At 54.2% G+C, this 20,249-nt stretch overlaps 1 protein-coding gene across 2 annotated transcripts; it reads right to left on the reverse strand.

Moving 5' to 3' along the window:
- Nucleotides 1–42: 42 nt before the first annotated feature.
- Nucleotides 43–19,563, reverse strand: SELENBP1 (selenium binding protein 1). 2 transcript variants are annotated; one of them, XM_026863940.1, is made up of 13 exons: nt 19,276–19,563; nt 18,438–18,477; nt 8,498–8,551; nt 7,669–7,781; nt 6,467–6,652; nt 5,619–5,739; nt 4,400–4,582; nt 4,136–4,314; nt 3,266–3,344; nt 2,654–2,775; nt 2,396–2,488; nt 1,418–1,536; nt 43–808 (listed from the first exon to the last, which is right to left on the reverse strand). In XM_026863940.1, exons 1-13 carry the CDS (start codon nt 19,417–19,419, stop codon nt 646–648), a joined length of 1,596 nt encoding a protein of 531 aa, XP_026719741.1. In that variant the 5' UTR covers nt 19,420–19,563; the 3' UTR covers nt 43–645. The 2 variants fall into 2 exon arrangements, with proteins under 2 accessions (XP_026719741.1, XP_026719742.1); XM_026863941.1 differs by lacking the exons at nt 18,438–18,477; nt 19,276–19,563 and adding an exon at nt 13,348–13,447.
- Nucleotides 19,564–20,249: the final 686 nt, after the last annotated feature.

Raw genomic sequence — 20,249 nt, forward strand, 5'->3', positions numbered from 1 at the left:
AAAAAAAAAAAAAAAAAAAAAAGAAGTGCAGCTCCACCCGATTTGACTTTATTGTTGATTTTTTTATAAGTGCACAAACGTTAAAATATAACCCAGCTCCAGAAACATGTGGCTTCAGATTAGATGCACATGATTTTTATGCTGTGTCTGCTGTAAAGCACGGATTACTTTATGAGCAGGCGAAGCTCTGCGGGGGCAGGACGCTCTGGGCCAGGCCCGCGGCCGTGTCCTTCGCACGGGGTTGTTTAGGAACAGCTTCTCCACCAGCAAACAGCCCCAAGGCAAACAGGGAGGCAAAGCGGCACCGAAGGAGGCAAAGAGCCCTTAAAGGCCGGTGACCTTGGCCTTGAAGCAGTCAGCGGGGGTTACACAGGACCTTGTGAAGGGGGAAGGCGCGGAGGAGAGGATGTGTGTCGTGTCTCGGAGGGATTCACTTGGCCGCTTCAGAATGAGAGGAAAGGGGAGCTCCTGCGGCTCACCCTGATGGAAGTGAAATTCAGATGGGGGACAAAGTTCCAGCTGACCCGACTCACCTCCATAAAAGAGAAGTGGAGAGTAGGGAGGAGAGAGAGGGAGAAAGAGAAAAAAAGACTGAAAGGAGGAAAAAAAAAAAAAAAGACAACAGAAAAGGGCTCCAGGCAGCAATTACATCCAGATATCGGAGGTACAGTCTCCACCGGGGTAACGGATCTCGTGAGCCAGCACAGGCCCACCAGGCTCCTTCCCAAAATCCACCAGGAAGTTTTTATTCGCCTTCAATCCACCTCGTTCAGTATCCACATCGATCTGCAGCATAACGGAGCCTTCCCTGAAAGAGAGACAAGAAAACAGGCATTGGGCAAGGATCCACCCGCTCCCCCTTCCACGTTTGCTTTGTTCTTCGTTTCGTCTAAAACGGGAAGAATCCCAGACTCGAAAGGGGCCTCGGCAGGTCGGAAGGTGAGTTACGCTGGCTCAGTTAAACCCGCCACCTCGAATCAGCAAGGAGCGAGAGACAAGCAGTGGCTGTTGCTCCTTCCAAAGGGAGAGGGAAGCTGCACCGTGCCCTCCCGTGGCCGTCCGGAGCAGCAGCCTCTCCGTAACGCCCGAACTGGAGAGTCTGTGCTGCCGCCTCAGAGGCCGTTCCGAGTCCTGCGGCCTCCAGGAGCCCGGGTCACATCGACTCGTCTCTTCCCATCCCCATCCGCTTCCAAACGGGCGATGATTTCAACAAGGAGCGAGTGCAGACCCCAACGTCTGCGCGCCTGTTGCGGGGCCAAGGATTGTGGCCAGCAGGGTCAAGCCCTGGGCCGGTGGCCTGTGCAGAAAAGTCACGGGATTGGGAACTCCGCGTCCCCGCGGTCCCGGCTGAGCGCTGCTGGAAGGAAATCTCGGCCGTGGGCTCGACGGTCGTCCCCGTTTCGCAAAGCTTCCTTACTTGATGAGCTCTGGGTAGAACTGCTTGTCCCATCCGCTGTAGAGAGAGGTGGTGACGTACAACCTCTTCCCATCCAAACTCAGCTGGATCATCTGGGGTCCGCCCGGCACCCTCTTCCCCTGGAATTGGAGCAGAGAATAAAGAGCTGCTCAGGCCAAGCCGCCACGGAGCCTGAAGTAAAGAAATGCAACAGCGAGGAGAAACAACAGCACGGCGGTTCTGCTGCTCCGGGGAGCAGCCAGCGCTCTGAAACCCTGCGGAGAGGGAGCAGTTGTGGGTGGGAGTTTGTTCCTTCCGAACAGGGGGCCCCAAAGCCACCGCCCCGAGTTCCGCTTCATTCGCAGAAGGAGTAAGGTAGGCAAGGGGGAAGGGTGCAGGCTGCCCTGCCGGGATGGAAGCTCCAAACTCAAGGAGGAGGCAGGCGGTGAGCACGGTGCAGAGCGCGTGTGGGTGCCGCAGCCGGGTCACGGCCGCAGCGTGAGGAAGAGGAGTCCCCGGAACCTCCCGCGGTGGGCAACAGGTCGCAGCCACCTTACTCAGCTCTTGCACATCCCGAGACTTTCCGCCGGTGGCTGCCTCGGTGGTGATAACGTTAATGCATGTTGTTAATGACCAGAGGCAATTAACGCTCCCTCATTTCTCTCTCACGACGCCAGGCGCCATAGGACTAATCGCCCCCCCCAGCAGAGCGAGCTGGTTCGGAGCTTCGCCCATCGGCTGCCGGAGGCTCCTCGGGGGCGGCGGTGGCAGCGCCTTGCGCCAGCCCGAAGCCACCCGCGGGGCAGGCGTAAGGACACCGGCTGCGGCACGGCTGGGCAGCGCGGCCAGTTCCCCCCGGACCCAGGAACTGAGCAGGATTTACTCCCTCCAGGCCAGGCTGACAAGAGCCGAGATGCAGAGCGGCTCCGTGCGCGTCCCCTCGGCGGGGGGACGTTCCCCGGCGGGTCACAGTCGGCAGAGCCCTGACCACGCGCTCACCTGGATCACAAAGGGCTCCGGCTGACTCTGCAGCTCCTTGTCTTCCAGCACAGTCACAGCCCCCCCGGCCGTGATGCTGCCTCCCAGGAACACCTGGAACCAAGGGAGTGCGTGAGGACGGCCTCAGCCGCCGAAGGGACACGAAAGCAACACGGTGACGATTCTCAAGCAAAATCAAATCGTCTTTTTCTCCTTTTAAAAGAGAAGGGAGCAGGTGGCCCGTCCTGCCCCTGGCGCAGCCGGGAGCTGCCGCCTCACCTGCCCCACCAGCCGGGGCCGCCGCGGGTCGGAGATGTCGTACTGGCGGATGTCGCCGTGCAGCCAGTTGCTGAAGAACAGGAACCTGTCGTCCAGCGAGATGAGGATGTCGGTGATGAGACCTTCAAGAAAATATTCAGTGGCAAAGTCAGGAAACGGACAGGACCGGCAAGAAACCACACCACGAGCCTGTTCTCTTTCAAAATTCTTGTTGTAGTAGCCTCAGAAAATATGGACTGAAAAATCAGAGTCATCCCTGGAAACTCGGTGCCTACTGAAAGGAGGCTCAGGCTCTCCCAGCGTTCCCAGCACCGCTCCGGAACGCTGCAGCTCACGCTGAAAGGCCCAAACTCCAGGTATTCTCCTAGAGAAGCCGCCCTCGGGCATCGCGCAGTGTGGGAGCGGAGGTCTGGCAACCTCCTGCCTGGTGCCTCATAAACGAGGGTAATTGCGTTACCTCCGGCGTGTTATACCAAGGGTCCAAGCAGGAATCGAGTATTTTACGAGGGGAGTGTTTGCCGTTTACAGATAAGCCTTCGCAAACCCCCACCCGGTCCCAGGGAAGCGAAGAGGACAACACCCCGTTTCTGTCCCAGCCGGGCTCCCACTGACCAGGCATGTCCGGGAGGAGCCATCCTTGCACCTTCTTGCTGGGCACCTCGATCACCTTCTCTGCCGCCCAGTCTCCTCTCTGCGGGGAGAGAACACGGTGCGGTCACGGCCTCGGCGGGGCCGGGGGGCTCGGCGCCGCGCGGCAGAGGGAGGAGAAGCAAATGCTGTTTCTTGAACAGGGGGGACACGTGTTACCGCGGGGCGGGGATGGAAACTGCCACCAGGGAGAACGTGGCAATGGTGGCCACGACACCCGGCCCGGCCGGGCCAGCACTAAGGGCTGCCAACCTCCTGCAGCCCGTCCTGCCTCGGGAACGGCCACCCCCATCGCGTCCCTCCCTCCCTCCGCTGCCTTCAGGCCTTCCCAGGGCGGCCCAAGGCCGGGAGCGGAGGCCGCAGGCCGGGGAGGTTTCACACCTGCTCAGCTCCAGCCCCCTGAGGCCGCCGGGGTGGCCCACAGCCCTGGGAACGAGCCACCGAGCCATGGCCACGGCCCCTTCCTCAGGGCAAGCGCCCACCAGACCAACTGCTGTGGGCCAGACCCCCGCTCTGCGGCGCTGCCACCCCTCAGGAACGGGGATTGAATTGATCGACAAGCCGCTGCGGAGCGGGGGGCGCGGGCTGCAGCCGGCACGTCCCCACTCTGCTCCCTCGGGCCACCAGCCACCCCGCTGCAGTGGCCCGCACCGCACCGGCCCGGCGCGAGGACGTTGGCTGGGCCCGCGCCGCGGTGTAGCTGGGCTGGGATCAGACTGCCGTTAGGAGCCGTATTTTTTTTTAATCCGAATTCTGCTATTTCCTAGGAGACCAGCGGACTTCCGAAACAGCAACGCCCGAGCCTCCGCATCAGCCCCAGCTTTCCTGGCTCACCTCCGTCTTGTAGAACCGATGCACCTCGCTGCTCAGGCCACACGCAACGAACCCCTCTGCGGCGTCGGGGCTGTGGAGGAAGCGGATCTCCAGGGGGACGGAGCCCTTCCCCAGGTCAATGGCCTGAACGTAGGTGTGGGAGCTCCAGTCCCACACGTTAATGCGGCGGCCGTAAAGCCCTGAGGGACCAGGAACAAGCACAGAAGGGACTTGAGCAAAGAATCGCTTCTCCTTTTGTGAGCGTTTAACCAAAGGCGCCCTCACCTCTCTCTACGTCAGCGGGGTTAAACCCGTCTGCCAAGGCTTTGGGGGCTCCCCACTCGGTGCTCATCAGGACGTTGTGTCGCGGCTGGTACCAGAAGTCGTAACCCAGGGGAGGAACCTTTTCCCCATTCTCCCAGTTCCCTTTCACTTCAAAGGTCTCTCCGTCCAGCAGAATAAAGCCACCTGGCATCAAACCCAGATAAAATCGTTTGAAGACATTCACACAGATTCACGGCTTCAAATCAGATAAATATTAATATTTCAATGTCTACTTGCCAAATAGCGTGTAAAAAGCAACCCTATGCCCGAGGAAAACTTTGTGATGCTGTTGGTTTTGCTTTTGTGGGCTAAAGCAAATAAAAGCCGGATTTTTAAAGAACTTTATCACATTTGAATGAATTTTTTAAGCTTTAGTTTGCTCTATTCCTGCTCAAGACAGCCCAATCGATCCATTAGCCCTCCTAGAGCACGTTTCGATTAAGGGATATCTTAGAGAAGATCCTGGGGAGTCATCTCTGGTTTAATTTACTTGCCACCAGTATCCTTGAATTACGTACACAATATGCATCTGTTCCAGGATGTGTTTACCACGATCCGGGAGAGAAAACCCCCGTGAAGAGCAGCAGGGTTAACCACTCACCATCCCAAGTCTATTCCTCCTGCTAGCTCGCATCTCGCTTTAGATGTCAGGTGGTTCACACCTGAACAGGCAGCAAAACTTACACACTAGAATCCTTCAAGAGCTTTAAGAGGAAATGCAATCTAGAAGAGCTCGGAAGGTTTCGTTTTCCTCAGGCAGCGAGACAGAGGACTGAGGTCGGCAACGGACCCTTTTGTGCCCGAGTCACAAGCGCTGAGGCGACAGGGGTTGTGTGGGGGACAATCCTCCCCCGCTCCCCGCTGAAGGGACCCGAGCGAGACGTCGGTGGGTTTCCTGCCCGTGTTAAACCCCCAGAGCCGGCCGCCTTTAGCGATCCACGTGGCAGACCGAGGCGTGGAAGCTGAACTCGTCCGCAGACCCACAGAGGTTCCTCCCCAGCGGGTCTGAGCCGGCTCCCTGGTCACGGGGGCGTCTGTTCACCAAACCACTGCTGGAACGGGCCCGGGCACAAGGGACTGGGAGCGCTTCAAAATCCTCCCAGCTTTGCAGCCGGTACTTTGGGAGCGTGATATACCACAAACAGAGGGGAAAAAAAAATAAAATCTAGGGGATGAATACCTTTTCCATTGCCAGAAGGGTCGCCCAAACAGCTGATCAAGATGTCACCACTGCCCAGACAGTGCGAGGTGTGAGGATTAGCCACGTTCCCCTTCCAGAACAACTCCACTGGCTCAACGATCTGAAAGGGGGGAACACGGAGTCACCGTCACCTTCACTGAGATCTCCAGCGAGTCCCAGGGACCAGGTCTGAAAGAGTGAGGAAGGGGTGGGAACGGCGGAGGTGCGGTGGAAGATTTCTGTTGCACTGGAAGTTTTATTTTGGGAAAATGCCAACTGTTTCTGTGAAGAAGAGATTTAAAAAAAAAAATGTTTAATTTCCCCATATTAAAACATTTTTTTAGCTTTTTCTGTTAAAAACCCCACACATCACAGCTTTAGGAGCCAAGGATCACGAATCAAAGGGAAGGTGTCCGTGACGGAAGAGATCTGGTTTTGCTCAGTGAAAATCCAACCAAATCCAACTCATGGCTCAAAACCATCCCGTCGACATAAGCTCGGCTCAGTGAGTCAGGCAGGAGTTTGCCTCCTCGCTGCAGGCGTTCGGACCCGGTTTTGTAGTCAAAAACAACAGCACAGCGTGCAACTACTTTGAAATTCATATTGCAGAGGCAGGTCGAACTTTGGAGCTTCCTAATTTCTCAGTGTTTGCCACCGCATTTACTGGTGTTCCCTTAGTGCAAGATTTTTGTGTGTTTATTGAAAAAACGGTGGGAGCTTCGAAACTCCCGCAAGGTTCGACAGTAGTTTCCGTAACTCTTCCGGCTCTCCCATTCTAAGTCGGAATCCACCGTCTCTTGGTCAAAATATAAGACCTAAAAGCAGAGTTTAAAGTCATCTAAGCGTACCTTATGGATCCTAGGAGCCCGCGAGTCCGTTCCCACATCCACCACGTAAATTCGAGAAGAGATCAGGCTTGGTAGAATCAGGCGATTTCTTCTCTTTGTGGCATCCCCAAAGCAGCTGCTACAGGCGTTCCACCCCGAGTGGTGGAGCTCGTCCTTAAGGTTCGGCACGGGCAGGCGATGGATCACCTGCCGGGGCACAGGCAGACTTAAGATTCAGCCGGGGATAGTTTTTCCCCTTAGGCAAAGAAACGGGTCTTTATGTCAAAGCATAAATTAATAAAGAGCAGAAGGAAACTGCTACTTGTTATTCAGGAAGCAGATTCAGGCGGAGAGATGCAGAGCTGTGGCTGTAAAGTGGGAGAAGAAAGTTGGACCGGTGCTGCCCGTTATTAAATTAATAAAAATCTTTAACAGACTCCGGCTAATCAAGGAGACATTCGGTAACGATACGGAAAACACAACAGAAAAAACCCTCCCTCGCCCACGTGCTGCAAGTCTCTGACTTAGAACCGGGCCTGACTGTAGCGACTTGTAGTTAATTTGCATTCTTGCTTCTGATTTTTACTTTTCCATTATGTAACTGAGAGGAGTCAGAGGATTACAGCTAAGTTTTATCAGAGTTTTAGGAGATTTGTTTCTACCGCTTGCCACAATAAAACCCTAAGCAGTCTCTATTAAAAAAAAAAAAGACAAATTACGAAAATCTGTGTTGTTAAACCTGACTCGCTGGTCCTTAAACCCCCGGAGATCAGAGTCCAAAGTATCTTCAGTAACTGGAGTCACACAGGCACCGCGCTGGAACGCGGTTTAGCGCGTGCGAGGGGCAGGAACAAACGGAGCGGCTTCTGGCCAGTCTCACCAGTGGTGTACTGGGAGCTGCCCACCCTCAGCTCCCCATTTAGGGGGTAAATGGATCGCATTTGTAACGTCTAATGTGTAGAACTTGCCAGGGTGTCGGACATCCTGCGTTAGACACTGTCTACGCTACGGACACACCCTGAGGGAACGTCACCCAGCGCCCGCGCTCGGCCCCAGCGTAAATCGCGTCACAGAAAGAACAGTGAAAAAACCACCAAACACAAAAATCCTCCCGAAGCGCCTTGAGACGAACGCGACAAATGTGAAGCTTTGAGAAACCCAGTGAGAAAACCAGCAGAGGATCTGCGCGGCTCTCAGCACAAGCCCCCGCGTGCCCCGGGTACCTGGCAGTAGCGCGGGGAGCCGGGGTCCACGTCCACGGTGGCCAGGTAGTCGGGCTTCTCGATCCCGGTGTTTCTGTAGATACAGGGCACGTACACAATCTCCTCCCGGGAAGCTGAACCCCGGGTTTCCCTCTCCCGAGGCGCACAGGCAGCGCCCAGCCGGGGCAGCCCGACATCACCAGGAGGTGCTTGACGAGGTGCGGGGCCCCCCGAAAGAGCCCCCTCCCGCCTGCGAGACCCCGCAGGCCTCTCCCTCCCCCGGGCACACGCGGGACGGCTCCTGCTGCCAGCACCAGGGTTTCGGTCCACAAACGCCAAAACCCCGCTGACTGCAATCGGTAAAAGTGAGGCTTGAAAAAGATATCGCAGGACTGAAGTTCCGACACTACTAAAAGTGACACCAAAAGGCCTCGGGGGCCTGAGCACGGATCAGGGTTTAGCCCAGCGGTGCCGGGGGGAGCAGAGCAGAACCTCCGGGCAGCGGCTCCAAGCCCCCCCCACTCCCCTTGCCCTCGACACTCGCGTGTTTTCACCAGACTGCATCTATAAAGCTCCCCACCAAGGAAACTCTATTTTTTTTTTTAGGTTAAACACTTGCTGCCGATATTCTGAGAGCTTTGTCCTGTGGCGTAGAGAAGCCGAAGGGTTTGTGGAGCGGCCGCCGACACCCCGAGCCCGAGCCCTGCCCGAGCGGGCTCACTCCTGGTAGCGAACGTCCCCTCGGCCTTGGTAGTGAACGAGCCACTCTGGAAGGCACCTGCCTAGTCTGAGCCTAATCCGAAACAATTCCTTACCGCTGGCCTGGATTTAGATCTGCCCCAGCACTTGCCTTTCATGGCGTCCAGAGGCGTTGCATATCCTGGACCACATGCGCCGCATTTTGCTGATTGGAGGGAAAAAAACAAACAAACAAACAAAACAAAGTTCCTTTAATTGCTGAATTATTCCAAAGGGTAACTCTAAGAGGACGCTGGTTTTGCATTCAGGGACTGACAAATCCGAGACCCGACTTTTAAGCCCCTGCACGTCTCGCTGACTCCAGCGCTGAGGTTACCCGAGTTCCTGAGAATACGCGCAACACGACACTCAAAAATAATGGGAGATTTGGGCCGGCGTTCCAAGGCGTTCAGCCTCCGCGTCTGAAAGCACGCTCACGAACGACAAGGGGCTGGGATTTAAGAAAACATTTTAAACGTTTCGCGGAGATCTGCTGAATCACTGCCAGATGCGTGAGTAGACCGATTGCCCAATTTGAACAACCCATTTTATTATTACTGGAAGGCCTCCAGCCTTTCTCTGCGTACAAATGCTGGAGAAGTGCCTGGGTGTGAGGATTTACAGCCCGGGTGAGGGGTGATGCTGCAGGTGAGCCGCAGGGGGTGATGGACCCGCTCTGACCTCTGCTCCGACACCACGGCTCCGGGGCCGGGCGTCCCTGGCTCAGCACCTCGACAAACCAGACGACTGAGTGGGGAAACTCTCGTTTTAGGGAGCCAGAAAGGAAATCTCCGTGTCCCCGGAGAAGAGGGGCCCGATGGGGGCAGGAGGACCCCGTCCCGCGCTCTGTGCCAGCAGGAACGCGCGGATTTACCGGGACAGGAGAGCGAGCGGCGCTTCTGCCCCGAGAGGCAAAACCAGCCGGAGCGTCCGGGCGGCTCCGGGCACAAACCCTCCACGTCTGGGGGGCAGCAGCCGCAGCAGTTGTTATCTCCAGCCCCTCCGCCTGGCAAGGCAGGGCTCCTCTATCAGGGTCCTCCAGATCTCGGAGCGTGAGCCTCCGGGAGCAGAGCGCCAGCTCCGTGCTGACACGTGGCGGTTCCACCCTCCGCGGGTCCCCTCTCGAAGCGGCTTCGCTCCCTCCGCTCCAGCCCGGACCCCAACCACCACGTCGGCAAAACCCGTGTTAGAGCAGCCTCACACGCAGCCATCGCCACGCCAACACGGCCAACAGAGCGGACGGGCTCCGGGCTGCGGCGCTAAGGTGTCAGCTAGAATTATGGGAATATTACCCCGAAACACCGCCCCAAGGGGCAGTGGCAGCATGTTGCAAGTTTATGGGCTGAACTGACACCGGAAATCTCGATTTTCCGACAGTCGGGGAGCCACGGGCCTGCTGAGCGCGATGCCGGGAGCTTCTGCTCCGTGTCCCGGTGCAACCAGAATGAGTTTGAAACCCAGTTTAAACGTTTAAAACCCAGAAGCACGGGAGCGCTCTGCAGCGGGACGCCAGCGTGTTTCTTCAAGACGACGTGGAGCGAAACACGTGCTGACAGAAGCAAAACCATCGTGTGTAGCTGCCTCCCCCCCCACCCCAAGTGTCTGCACTAAAAATGAGCAAACCAGCTAATTACTTCCAGTTCTCTGACATTTAAAAAGATAAAATTTAGGGCAAAAGTGTATTTCAGAAGGCCTCGGATCTAAGATTTCGGATCCAGAGGCAGCGGCGGCCGCGGTGCCCGCTGAACCGCGGAGCCTTCCTCGGGCGGCGAAATGCTCCCGGCAATCCCCTCGTGACTTCATCACCAGGAGCGTCTCAAAAAGAGTCACTTAGCGCTTTAGGTTTAATTTCACGTCCTTTGTGAAATATTTTTATCCGGAAACACAAAATATAAAGTTTGCTTTGTTCCGTTTATGTCTAAGCCGTAATTTAAACTTTATTCCAATTTTCTCAATCCCCTAAATTAGCAGGAACTCGGCATGCATTAGACCACAGCTTAATTAGCATTGCAAATGCAGTTTTCTGCAGATTACTTTGAGAAAACGATTATTTGTGCCAAATTGTTTTCCAGAGAAAACACACAGCGAGATGATGAACGCTTTCTCTTCCTCCTTCCCCTACACGTTGGGTTGTTTTTTTTTTTTTTCCCCTTATCCCTCTGATCCTGTTCAAACACTCTTGCGTTCCGCACCATTGTCTCCAACCGCCCGAAGAGATCTGCGGACGACGCAAGCTCTCCCACGTTACGCAATGCCAAGCTCTTTTGTGAAGGCAAAAGAAGGGTTTTGTCACGAAACTGCGACGTGTACCATCTTGTAGCGAAGTATTAACAATACTATTTACACTGCGATGTTAACAGTGCATGGTTCAACCTGTCCGTGTTACTGGTTACGTTCCAGAGCCCCCGCTAACCCGGCAGCCGACCGAGTGACACGATCGCGCACACACACACACACACACACACACACACACGGGGTTCGCAAACTCCAGCCGGGACAAAAGCATCGAGATTTTTTCCACGTCTGGGGTGGCTCTTGCACCTTTACAGACAAATCCCCTTACAGGTGGCTTCCCACCCTCCCTGTCTTTCTAAACCAAAGGACATTTTTCCACTGCCCCTGGCTCAGGTGTCGGTTTAACAGGAAGGACACTCGGCTTCAGCCGCCTCGCCGTGCAGTTTGCCTCCTTGCACAAGTGAGGTGACAATAACCCTGGTCCCTCCCTACTCCTGCGACCGCATTTGTACGTACACCCCAAGAGCTGATGGAAGTGCCACAGTTCCTTTTGCTACCCTTGTCTACAGCGCTTCTCCCAGTGAAGAGCAAAGGGAACTGAGGAATCCAGTCCAATTTCCTTTTGCTCCGTATTTTTTCACCCCTTTCCCTCTGTTCTGTTCCTCTTTGCGGGGAACAGGAGGGTCAGGGGACCAGAGGCAAGCGTCCCATCCTCCACGAGCCACCAACAGCGATCCACCGGCCGCTCTGGGAAACTCAGTGAAATCGGCGACGAGGCTCGGGGGTATTTTGCTGCACTTCCAGCAGCCGGAGATGCGTAAGCCCCCATTTCCCACAGAACGCAGACGGGGACGCCCCGCAGCCTTCCAGCCCCTCGCGAGGCTTCAGACAGAGAGGAGGCAGTTCCTGATGTCAGAAATGTTGAAAGAGCTTCTCGGACAGTGGCAAAGACCCCGCGCTCTTTCGGCTGGCAGGGAAGAATAAAAAAAAGGTTTCGTTTCCCTCATTTTTGGGGCACGAAGTTGTCCCACAGCGCCAAGTAAAATCCCGTACGGCGCGGGGTCAGAGAATGACCCCGGCTCAGTCAGAGCTCTGGGTGCGTCCGTCCCCGTCACGGAGGAGCCACCTCACGCTGCGGCTCCGCACCGCGGGTGCTTCCCCCCGCCAGGCAGGTCCCCCGGACCCCCCCTCTGCCTTTTCAAGGGCTGTGAGGTCTCCAGAAGCGCTGAGTTCCTCGGGGCGAAGAAATACTGGGGAATACAGATCCCCCCAAAGGAGAGCAAACACCCCAAAACCTGATAAAAGCAAGATTTAGGAGATGGCTTTATGAAAAACTCCTGCAAGTAGTTATTTTTTACAAAAATAAAAGTCCAATCTATTTAAACTTAGCTAACCAGCGTGCTAAAGGCACTATGACCACAAAGAGGCGTTCTCTGATAGTCTGGGCTTAACGGCGTGAAATAAAGGAGAGGAGCAGGCAAGACTCCTGTTCCATTCGCACTATTTTACAGCAGCTCACCTGAGACAAGCTGACGGCGCCTAAAACTCTTCAGAGAGGGAGGTGAGGAGAAATGAGGCAATAAATTAGTCACCTCTTTGAGAACGTAAAGCTGGGTGGAATAAACCTGAGCCAAACTGGGCTTTCTGCAGGGCCCACGTAAACGGAAAGTTTTCTGAGGTTAAGGTGAGGCGTGGGTTAAAGAGCGGCATAATAAAAAATGAAATCTGGTTTATGGTTTGATTGTGCCAAACTGCTGAAATAAAGACGCAAATGGGAAGGGAAAAAAAAAAATAAAATTAGTGCATCAGCTGTAGTTCACACACGGCAAGACCCAGGGCTTGGAGAACGACGGAGCCCGAAGAGGCACCTGCTCTCCGGAACACCCGTCCCCCTCCGAGTGAGAAAGGATGCAAACAGACTTCAACGATCGGCTACAGTTTTGAAGAGCAATCCAAGACTTGATCCACCCTGCAAGAGCCCCGTGACCCATCACCCCCCCTCGGGCCGCCTTGGGCTCCAAGGTGTTTAACTTCCACCCCCCCGCAGGCCGCCGCACCCAGCCCGCCAGAGCTGAGAAAATGAAACTTGGAAAGCAAAAAGCAAAACTCATATTCTTCGCTTCGTACTGTTCGAAACGCGCGGAAAGCTTCATCCTCGGCAGATAAACCTGCACACTTCTGCTGAGCCAGAATCGTTCTTTTCGCCTGTGCAATGGGGGCGGTTTGTTGTTTTTTTTTTTTTTTTTAACCGAGCTCTCCAGTCTCGCCCTGTTTTGGGCAGCGTCCCCCTCGCGCCCTCCGCGGTGACACTCTCACGCAGAATACGCCGCCGTCTCTGTTAGTGCCCTCTATTTCCTGCCCCTGTATCCAAAAACGAAAGTTCCTAAGGATTGCGTGGCCTACCGCACAAAAATATAAGCCAAAAAGTTAAACCTCTGGTCCTCTGTGACCCGCTGAGCGTCGCTCACCCTCAGCCCCCCCGAACCCCGGTGCTTGTTTCAGCCTCGGAGCGCCGAGGGACGGAAGAGTCCCTTAGAGACGGCGAAAGCGGCTCTTACCGACGGCGTCACAGCTACTTGTCTCCAACCGCGGGGGGTTTCGAGAGCTCGGAGCAGTGAAGCCCTAACAGCGGGAGGAAAGGGCCCAACTCCAGCCCGCGTCTCTCCCCGGCCAGCCGCCCTCGGGAGCCCAGTGGCCGCCGCTCGGCCGCGGGGCTGCGTCTCTTACCCATGTCGGCTGCGCGGGAGGAAGGACGGTGCCCGGGACTGGATTCCTGCGGAGCAAAAGCTGCCGGGAGAGGGTCAGATATGGGAGAGCCAGGGGCGGGCCGAGGGCGAGAACCGCGGAGGGGAGGAACCAGGCGGGACGGGACGGGGGTGCCGGCTCTACCGGGGGCACCTCGCCTGCGGGAACCCCACGGAATCGCTTCGGAAAGAGGATTCCTTCCAGACTGACAGCTGCCCCAGGGGGTTGGAAAATCTGGATTCCGCTCTTTATTCCACCTGGGGTTCTGCTAAGCCGTCCCCAGTCGGAATGAGGCGATTATTTCTCGCTGATTTTTTGGAGGGACGGTGCTTTTTCCCAGGCAGAGTTTCCTCCGTCATTTCCAAACCCCGCCCCGGGAGAGGACAGCGCATTTCCAGCCCTGTCCCCCTCCGTCCCCACTTTTACATACCCAGCAACAGCGGAGCCACTAACCGGGGCTGAAACACCTCAGCTACGGAAGGAATTCCCTCCTCCAGCAAGGCAGGAGAGCGCCAGGGAGAGCTGAGAAACCCCCTGTAACTGACCCCGTCCTCAGATTTCTTCAGGGAACGAGCCTTCTTTCCCTGTCGGCGGATTAGACAGACGCGGGCTGTTAACCTCTTTGTCGCTCCAGGCTGGGGGCTGAGTATTTTGTGGGAACAAACTACGGCTCAGAGATGCTTCTCCCCGAATTTTGTTATTTAATACTCCGCAGCTGTAGCTCGGTGTTTGAACGGTGCGATGGGCCAAGTCACGTCCCTCTCCCCCTGTCTGATGGGCTTCCTTCTGCATACTGATCCAAAAAGATAACTTGGGGGGAAAAAAAAAAAAAAAAAGTTTATGTGTATTACTTTTGCCCACAAATCCTCCGTGCAGTTGGACTGTTCATCCTTCATTAATTGCTCCTTGCACATCCATCACTCTTTCTGGTCTTTTCCTCCTCAGACGCAGCCTCATCTGTCCAGCAGTTCCCCCCCTCCCTCCCTTTTCACTTCAAACCCTGTTTTACCACACATAAGCATGATTCAGTGTTTTTTTAAGCCACTATTAAAAAAGTGTGAGTAAGGCATTTCATAAGCTCGAGCGACTCTGTTCCCAGGAGACGCCACGAACCATTCACCGAGGATCTCCCTCCTCGGAGCAGCAGAGCCACCCCCCGCCAACGTGCCAACCCGGGGGGGCAGCGGTTTATTTCTGTTTAAATCCTGTTTAAATCTGACCCAGCGGGGAGCGGGTTATTGCTCAGGATGAAGCCGGCGTTAGATGGAATCCTTAGTGCTCTGGGCTCCCGCCGCGTGCCCCCGGGGAGGCAGCGGGGTCACGCACACCTGGGGCCTTGGCCAGCGCCCCCCCTCCACATAACCAGAGAGAGGCCGAGGTGAGTCTGAACCTCCCGGAGGCTCTGGAACGGCCTCGGGGCAGCCCGGAGCCGGGGAGCTGCAGAAAAGATGCTCGAGATGGAAAAGATCCCGTGCCGGGGGAGCAGCCAGGAACAGCCGGGGGAGATCGCGAGGCAAAACCCGCGGAGCGACAGGGGCTGCGCTAAAACCAAACCCTCCGGTGGCACGGAGCGAGCCCAGGCACTGACCCCGGATTTCAAATGTTCCGACTCTGATCCTGCGTTGTGCCGTTTTGCGTAGCTCATCCTCGGCCGACGCTGCACGGCCTCATACGGTGACAAACCGCTTTTCGGCTGTTGGGTTCAGATTCTTCCGAGGTGGATATAACGTGAAAATTCTTTATTTTCAATCTTTAGACGCTGGATCTACCAACGATTAGGCCAATTCTTTCAAGTACAAGTAGGACGGAAAAATAAACTGTAGGCTCTCGAGTTCAACCAAAGTCCTTTATATAGTCAGAGGAGGTGGAATATTGGGCCCCTCATCTTTTATTGAGAGTCTTTGTATAAAAGCACCACAGAACGACTGAATTATAATGATTAGCCCTTAGAAACCGGACCAGGCACATATCAAAACGTTTGTATAAAATGACATGAAATTGCTACAGTTGGAGTGAGAAATGATTTATTTTCTTCTCTGCCCCGGCCGCGCTGCGCAGCGGCCGCCTGCCAGCCCGTCTGTCTCCCGACCACCGACGACTTCTTGAACTCAGCAACTCAGAATTACGCAACCAAAAGTTCCGTCTTTTGTTTGCGTAATTTGTCCTGCAAAAGCTCTTCGGGAGGGGGGATCGGGACCTTTACACCGCGCTCGTGTTTTCATTCCTGTCATGTAACTAATCCAAACAACGTCTCCAAACATCCCAACACTCCCTCCAGAGCAAGGACACAAGAACAAAAATCTAAATGCCATTGTCAAAGACTACAGCAACGAAGAATTCCCTCTGGTGTGTTTGGCTTGGTAGACAGTTTAATTCCAGGGTTTTATCCTTTTAATGTTTATGAAAACCTTGTGTCGATTTAAATGAATCTTTACAAAACGGGCAAAAACGTGCAAACCTCGGGCAAAACCGTCACAGAGAATGTTGGTTGAGTAAAGACTATTGCATTTAGATGAGCAATGATTCTTTTCTTGCTTCTCTTGATTGTGCCGAGAGTATTAAAGCAAAGGGGAAAAGAAAAACAAACAAACAAACAAATGCAACACAAAAATAAAACTCCAGCCCAACAAAACAGAGCAGCCCACCGGAGACAGATTCATCCACCTCTGAGGAGGGCGGGAAAGGAAAATCTACCCCCCCCAGGACAAGGAAGGGTCAGGTCAGCCAGAGGAAAAACTTCCCCCAGCACAGAGGCGAGGGCAGAGCAAGGCCTGGGACGGGGACAGGACACAATCCCGAGGCCATTGCGTTGAGTCAAAGCCCCAGTTAAGGGCGTCAACGTAAATTAAATTCAATCCCCTTTTATGCTGATGTAAATTGAATTCAGTCGCCTTTTAAACGTGCACTGTCAATCCTGCATTGTGAAACAACTCACCGCTGTTTTTCCGTGAGAGGCTGAATTCAACTCACTGAGCGGCTCACAGATTGCTAACCCCGGGTTTACCAGTAACCCGACACATTCCAGCCAAGCAAAAACCGCACTTTTTAAAATTTCTGTATCTGAATCTTGAATTATTCTCTAAACACCGCTGAGCTCAGGCGCCACGGTAGGGGCATCGTTCGGTTTATTGGACAACTGCTGGCCTGGGAGAGAGGAGAGTCTTGATTCCAGTGAGCAATTAGTGCCTTTCAGTGCCATTAATCCTGATTCCAGTGAGCAATTAGTGCCTTTCAGTGCCATTAATCCCGATTCCAGTGAGCGACCCGTCCACAACAACCTTGGAGTCAATGGAGACACCACAATTTCTTTTTTGAGGATTTGTAGAGGATAAATTAGGCTGCAGGAGACGAAAAAGAGTCAATGGCAGGCAAAAGCAGGAGCCAGGGAACGTCCAGCTTTCCTCTTCCCATCTCCCCCTGGGAAGTGGTTGGACAATTTGTTAGAGCCTGGAAACACCTGGCGAGGACGAGCCCGTGGGTCTCAAGAACAAATCACAGCCGTTCGTTTCTGCGGTAAGAGGAGACGTGAACCAGAAAGGAGAAGTAGAAGAGAACGCAGTTCTTCGTCAGCCGCGGGCGCGGGGCGATGGCCCCCGCGGGGCTCCGGGACCGGGGGGGTGCCAGAGGGGCCGAGCTCCACGCGGGTGCACCCACGTGAACATCTCCCCACACGTCGCCTGTGAGCGGGGCACAGGCACCTTAAACCTGCCACAACAGCAAGGTCGGGCTATCGAGTATTATGGGATTGCGAAAGGGGTTAGAAATGTGGAGGTGGAGAGGTGCTCTTCCAGAAATGCCCCCGCCGTTACCAGAAGGAGCCTGGAAGCCCGAGCAGTCTGACGCATTTTACACAACGTTTGCAGAACTCCCCTCCGGTGGGTCTCTCGGGCTCGTCGCTCCCTCCTGCGGGCCCAGGAGCAGCCGGACCGGGCCAGGCCCAGCGCGGAAGCAGCTCCCGCGTCGCTCAGGCTGCAACGGACGCGGCTACTGGTGAACCGCGTTATTTGTTACACAAAACGCTGCACCGACCCGGCAGCTCCGCCGGCAAACGGAGTCACAGATCTCCACGTGCGACAAGAAGTTATCCTGTCGGCAACTTTCAAATTTCACCACAAACCTGCCGGCAGAGGTTTCTGTTAAACCCCACAGTCATACTCTCTGAAGGGATCACGGTTCTTCTTTTTAAGAGGCAATATGCTCAGCCCCGTGTTTATAAAGCTCACGGCATGAAGCCGAAGGCAGTACAAAATCACACACAGTTACTATTTTTAATAATTTCATAACGTTCAAAGAAGCGGTGTAACCTTGGAGAGCCCGATCTTTTACTTCAAGGTTGATAATAATGAAATTACAACGACCAGATGTTTAGAGAAACTGCAAAGGGAAATCTCAGCTGGGACTTGACAAGACAAACAAACCCCATGATTAAGAAGACAGACACTTTTATAGCCACAACAGCTTCCTGCAGAGAAATATCTTGAGCCTGGGCCAAATCCCAGAGTCCTGGAGGCTGGAGGCCTCTAACTCTCGTCTTGTTAAGACCTCCCTTGAGTAGCTTTCTTCTGCGGTGGTAGGTTATGTGCTAAGTAATTAGCTCATATTTTGCAGATAATATTGTCATTCTTTCCGGAGTGACACCAAGAGCTGTCGGTAAAACCCCGCCGTGTCTCAGCAGCTTTCCCAGGAGAGGAGCCCCACTCCAAGGAGAGCCCTGGCCGAGCCGAGCAGCCGGACGCAACGGGCTCCAGTGTCCCTCGGGTGTTTGGAGCCCTCCAGACACACACGTTCAGGTTTGATCTACCTCGGTGTTATCCGCGTTGCACAAACGAGCTCGTAATTGTGATGAGCGCACCCAAAAGTCCAGTCTGAGCTCCGCATACCCTGAGCTCAGAGGGCGGTTTCTTGTCTGGGGTGTCTGTATCGGTGTGACCCCAAGTGCTCCCACCCAGAGCTGGCCAAGCCCCCAAGGACCTCCTACTGCAATAGCTCATTTAAATAAAAAAGGTGGGTTTTTTTTTAAAAAAAAAAAGACTTAAAAGATTCCTCAGTGGCCAAACAAAATGTACTCTTACCTCTCTGCAACAGATTGAAACAGCTCAGCCCATTTTTACCCTAAAAATAGAAATGTGAGAGTTTTTAATGATTTTGTGCAATCTTTTCCAAGATGCAAGCGGTGACTGAGGCTCACGCAGTCGGCAGCTCCGTGGTTTCAAACAACTCAAGTAGCTCCCGGCCACCCGTTCCCACCCTTCCCGATCCACCAGGTCGTGCAGAAAAAACAGTGGCCAGGGACAGAAACTTGCTACAGGTTTAGTTACCACAGAGAAATTTTGGAGAGAAGGGAAAAATTTATAGCTATAAAAAAAAAAAAAAGAAAAAAGAAAATCCGTGCTCTGTGTTACGCCTTGTAAATGGAAATGAGTTACGATGTATTTGAGCATTAAATTGAGCGTGGAACCAATTGATAAGCGTCCTCAGGCATCGGAGTGACCCATTTGTGCACAGTATTAAGGAAAAACGTTGAGTGGAGGGTTCCCCAAATCCGTTCTTTTGAGGTAAAACAACGCATTTGATTTCTGCTTCACCAGGAGGCCGGGAAAAGCATTTTATGAACAGCTTAGAGACATTTATTGCAATGCTTGTTGGAAAAAAACCCCGAAAAACGAAGCTCAAAACTTCATACGTCAGTTAAAATATAGAACATGTGGATGTTTGAAAGGTTCAGATCTAAAGGATACGAGTTAACTTTATCACAAACAACACGAACTGAACCTTTGTATTCAGCGGGATAAATGAATCGGAGAGACAGTTCCATAATCTAAAGGAAACGGGGAAAAGTCCTGCATTTACAGCAACAAATTATATAATAAAGAAACTGAAAAAAAAAAAATGAGGGAAAACATCACTTACCCGTAGTAATCTTGGGTGTTCTGGGCAGGCAGCTCGCCTCGCGTGCAGGCATCTGACTCGGCCAACCTGCCAGAGGGAAAAAAAGAACTCACACACGCAATTTTGTTTTCCCGTTGCCAGCGGCGTTCTCAAAGCTGATTTCATCCCAATTCTAGTGGAAATTTCTGCTCCCTCAGAACCTTCATTTCTTTTTCTGCCCAGCCCCACGCTGGTTTTTGAATGAGCTTAAGAACCGGACGAAGTCTCCCGCGGCGTGTCCGGCCCCCGGAGCGGCGCCGCCACCCCGAAGCCGCACGTTGAACCTCCGTCACCTTTTGCTGCAGGTTCCACCCTCCGAGCCTGGCAGAGCCCCGACGTGGCAGCGAGGGCTCGAACCCCCTGCAGCAGCAAAACCCACTGCGCCAACTACCTTCGGCACGTGTGGCCTATCCACTGAGCTCCCCTGCACCAAACTTTCTACATCAGATTAGGAAAATGCTGAGGGGTGGGTCGGTGGGGAGGCACCGCCGGACCCTCCCGACCCTCCCGCTCAGGCTGGTCTCACCCAGCTCCTTCCTTCCTCCTCTCCCTGAGGAAAGCAGCATCCCGGTGTCTTCGCAGGCATTTGCCTTCTCCCCACTTCCAGATTTTATTTAGTCTCCTGCTTCTTTCAGCCACAGGTTGTTCAGCAGCTCCGAGACGGCCCCGAACGCTCCTGCCGTTGGCATCTACAGGATGAAAGACAAAAGTCCACCCGCGTGTTGTGTTTTAAAACGTGCCCATGTCACAGTCATCTGTATTCCTAAGGAAAGAGGAATTTTCTTTTTGGAGCAAGACTACCAGACCCCTGTCTCGCCACCCTCGTGGATTTATGCATTTCAGCAGCCACCCAAACCTTCCCGCTCTGACGCGCCCCCCGGACAGGGGCTTTCCTGCTGCTCCAGTGGGACGTGGCAGAAAAGAAAAATAACTCCCCCACGGTGACGTGATTGAAA

Source organism: Athene cunicularia, assembly GCF_003259725.1.
Source record: "Athene cunicularia isolate RWA chromosome 25 unlocalized genomic scaffold, athCun1 chr25_part1, whole genome shotgun sequence".
In the NCBI taxonomy this organism is placed as follows: domain Eukaryota; kingdom Metazoa; phylum Chordata; class Aves; order Strigiformes; family Strigidae; genus Athene; species Athene cunicularia.